The 4,056-nt window shown below is 41.3% G+C and overlaps 1 protein-coding gene across 1 annotated transcript; it reads right to left on the bottom strand.

Annotated features, from left to right (window-relative positions):
* Window positions 1-363: 363 nt before the first annotated feature.
* On the bottom strand, window positions 364-3,138 carry LOC136428452 (ankyrin repeat and SOCS box protein 7-like). The gene is made up of 3 exons (XM_066417950.1): window positions 2,748-3,138; window positions 1,701-2,306; window positions 364-1,313 (listed from the first exon to the last, which is right to left on the bottom strand). The coding sequence occupies exons 1-3, from the start codon at window positions 2,971-2,973 to the stop codon at window positions 1,177-1,179; spliced, it is 969 nt and encodes a 322-aa protein (XP_066274047.1). The 5' UTR covers window positions 2,974-3,138; the 3' UTR covers window positions 364-1,176.
* Between the last annotated feature and the right edge of the window lie 918 nt (window positions 3,139-4,056).

Raw genomic sequence — 4,056 nt, 5'->3', positions numbered from 1 at the left:
ATCCGATTATATGTATGATATCCACTCGCACATCAATTTTCGACAAAAAAAGTCATTGTAAATCGTACAAAGCAGCTGTAAAATAAGCAAATATATGCCATAAATTGCACACACAAAAAATCGGAAAACAAATGCTGTCATAGAATGCCAAAATTCGAAGAATCTATTGGGTATACTGTATTCTGTGTGTTTAATCATTTGCTCAACCTTCCTGACCACTTAGATTTCATAATGAAGCTTTCTTATCTTTTTGATCCCTATGCTCGAGCTCGCATCCCCGTTTTGAGGTTACTAGAGGATGTCATCCATATACATGTAATCAAATCAACATGGCCTAAACCATGTACCAGGAACTAACAAGAGAAGAGGCCTTGGCTTTCATTATGCTGGTCTCTACAAAAATACTTTGCCCATAGTGTGCATATTTCTATTGGAATAATTTCCGTATTGTTTCTTTTAGTCCCTTACTTACACTGCAGTAGTTTAACGATGGGGAATATATTTGAAAAATCCTTCATAAATACAGACTCTTGACAGCTTGTCCTGCAGTAAATATCTGCACACTGATTCTGTGCACACTTCACATTGATACAATGATTGCTGTCAATTCACAGAGGAATGTAACGTTAGGTAAGTGCCCTTTTGTATCTTTCATTTGACAGCTTTACAATTGAGGTCATTCTTAGGACAGTTGTGGCTATCTCTTACAAAATTCTGCTGTCATGTGACAGAAAAGTACTCTCCAAGCAGAGGTTGATGGGCAGATTGTCACCGTTTTATCATATGCCCCATATATGGGGCCAGCGAAAAAAACCCGGCACATGATAAAACGGTGACGATCTGCCCCATCAACCTCTGCTTGGAGAGTAACAGAAAAGGTGGTAGTAGATCCTTGTTGACGTTTCTGCCCAAGTATACCTTGCTGAAAATTCTACGGCAGAGAAATTATCTGACAATGTAAAAAGGTGGGTAAAGGCAGTGGGTTATTATCCACTGTGTCTAGGGCGTGGTATCGGAAGGTGGAGTCAGGTACCCACTTCTTACACCAGGGTTGAGTGAGGACAGTCATGTTAAGTGCCTTTTCCAAGGACACAACATTGGTAGCAATACCGTAGCATATCAGGGGATTCGAATCCAGGATCCCTGGGTCGCCACATGTAACTGGGCCTAATAAGTTCAGTCCTCAAACTTGTGCCTGAGAAAGTCGACCATGACCGTGGCCGTCGGCAGTTGGTGTATTTTCTCCAGGCGCCTGTGGCCTATGGCTCTTCTAATCGTCAGACGGCACAGGTTCTGTAGACTTCTGCAGCTCCCTGGAAGTTAAAAAAAGGCAGTCATCATCATCATCATCATCATCATCAAAAATGCAGTAAGATATCTACTAAAACTTAGTTTGACATTATTCAGGTTCTATCAACATATAAGGTATGTTTTAATTTTGATTCTTCAAGTATGTAGTAAAGAGTTCTAGTATTCAAAATGAACAAAACAGGTGATTACACAAAATTCTATATTCTATGACAGCTTACCTATCTACCTGTTACCATGCCTATGAATAATAGAAATAATGTTCTTGGATTTATAATACCGGTATAATTCAGATAAGATCCTTGGTACCATCACAGACCTAGCCTGATTGGCAAGTATTACTGATATGGATAAAATCACAGACAGCTGATACATCAGTATCCATTGCTTACTTGATGCCTCTAGAAGGAAATCTAAGAGCGGCCTGCTCCTGTCCTCCACCATTTTTGCTGTAGCTATGGGCGTTTGTCCGTCATAGTTCCTCTTATACATGTCCCCTCCGAATTCATACAACAGCCTCGCAAAATTGAGGTCGTTTTTCAGAGCGGCTAGATGGAGTGGCGTCTCCCCATCCTCCGGCCGTCCCAGGTTGGGTTCAGCCCCCCTCTGGAGGAGCGTCCTACCCAATGGGAGGTAACCTTTAATCACAGAGTATCTCAGGGGGAAACCTGATTGGATGTTGATGTCTGCACCCGCATCCAATAAGAGATTGACACAAGAGAACCTATTCCTGATCAAGGCTAACTGAAGCGGCGTGGTTCCCTTGTCGCTTAGAGCGTCTACTTTTGCCCGGTAGTCCACCAGCACGCGGATGAAGTCATCGCGCCCGTAGTGCGCGGCCACGTGCATGGGGGTCCAGCCGTCGTTGCTGCAGGCGTTGATGACGGCGTCGGAATGTTGGCAGTCGAGTATGAGTCTGGCAATGCGAGTCCTCCCGTGCATGGCCGCGTAGTGAAGAGACGTGAAGCCGCCAATGGAATCCTGCACAGCTGCCAATGCTGGAGTATTTAAGATATTAGGCATTATGTTATCAACATGGTGCTGTGCTGTTTCCTTCTTTTCTTAGGTCTGATGAAGTTATTAGAACGATGAAGATGCAAAGCATTTTTCATACACGTTTGTACCACAGTGACTGAATTATTGCTACCAAAAGCACAATGGTGTCTATCATTTAAAAGAAGCTAGAATAATGTTAATGTTGATATTACTACCCACGAGTAGCAAAACAATCGCAAAATTTCAGAATTGCTCCACAAGAGAATGATCATATTGCAAACAGAGAACTTCTACTAATGTTCATTCTACGAAAGTTTATTTGGCCACAGTTGCCGCCACACTCACAAGTTGACAGTTACACGTAAACCTAATCAAGCGCCACACCTTCTTTTTGTTACACGTACGGTTTAATACACCTGCCCATGTAAAGTAGTTTTTAGTACCTCCGTGTTCCAGGAGGACCCTGACACATCTCTCCCTCCCTCTAGACGCCGCCAGGTGAAGTAGAGACCAGCCGCTCGAGTCCAACTCGTTCACGTCTCCGTCCGACGTCCAGGCACGTAGTTCACTGATGTCGCCATTCGCTACCGCCATTCGGAGTCTCAGGTCGGCCTCCGACAGTTGCCGCCTTCTCCTCCGTACTCGGGAAGTCCGTCTGGCCCGAGGCATGATAGGAACCTCTGTCTGTGTCTTAGCTATCAAAGGAACTCAAGTAGAAGCTTGTTGGTTCGTGTATGGCACTAAATATTGCACTTTGTTGTTGACGAGAGTCATTCGACATGAACATCGACCGCCATGATGATGACTCTTGTTATGTGGTGCCTGGCGTTTTGGTGTAAACCGCAACGTGACGCTTGTGCACGGTGTTGATCTTAGATTCAACCCTCAAACCACCGTATGGGGTCAAAACTGACCCCAGGCGTATATCAACATGTGCCATTTTGACATTTCGAGTCGAAAACAAAATTCCTTCTATGAGTTTGTTTGTATATATGTCTTATAACTTCTCACAAGTTTTTACCGAGATTGGCTCATTGTTAATTAAGTTATCCTAGAAAGTTTACGCATGGTCCGGTGGGGTCAAAACTGACCCCAGCAAAATCTGCACTCATATTCCCTATTGTTTGATACTTGTCATCTAGTAACATGTATGATAAGGGTTATTATGATCATAGTTACAAAATATAGTTTTTTAGAAACGTGAAAAAAAGCTATTTTTTTAATGAACGTAAAGATTGATGACGTTGCGACGAATTATGACGTCATTTATGTGATTTTATTGACGAACACCAACAAATTGGGTATTTTCATATAACTCAAAGGTTCACGATAAAACTTAAATAGAAATAATGTATGATAAATCATAATATATCCAAAGATGTTATTTGTAGATGACAACAGGAACGACGTCAAAATGACGTCATAAAAATTATATTCATATCAGGTTACACTAACGAATTCCGCCATCTTGGTTCCGCCATCTTGAATTTTTTTAGATTTATATTTTCATCATATAACCTAATAACACAATAAAAAATGGACCAAAACGTTATATCAAGAATGTTTCTGTTTGAATAAACATGTTAATGATAAAATTTGAGGTTGAAATAGCCGGTTATAGCTAATCTAATTATATCGTCCGCCATCTTAGATTTTGACCGATGACGTAATCAAATATGCATAAATCATAAATATTAAATCATAAAAGTGATAGTGAATTACATTGGTTGGTATTGATATAAGAAAATAAGT

Source organism: Branchiostoma lanceolatum, chromosome 2, assembly GCF_035083965.1.
Source record: "Branchiostoma lanceolatum isolate klBraLanc5 chromosome 2, klBraLanc5.hap2, whole genome shotgun sequence".
NCBI lineage: Eukaryota > Metazoa > Chordata > Leptocardii > Amphioxiformes > Branchiostomatidae > Branchiostoma > Branchiostoma lanceolatum.
The sequence above is the reverse complement of the archived record's forward strand: the minus strand, read 5'-3'. Positions and strand labels throughout refer to the sequence as shown.

Bases quoted from the DNA above. Each gene is read 5' to 3' on its own strand.
- LOC136428452 (XM_066417950.1), bottom strand. From the start codon at position 2,973: ATGCCTCGGGCCAGACGGACTTCCCGAGTACGGAGGAGAAGGCGGCAA. The intron at 2,307-2,747 runs GTACTAAAAACT...TAAATACTCCAG, and splicing joins GGTCCTCCTGGAACACGGAG to CATTGGCAGCTGTGCAGGAT. The intron at 1,314-1,700 runs GTAAGCAATGGA...TTTAACTTCCAG, and splicing joins TTTCCTTCTAGAGGCATCAA to GGAGCTGCAGAAGTCTACAG.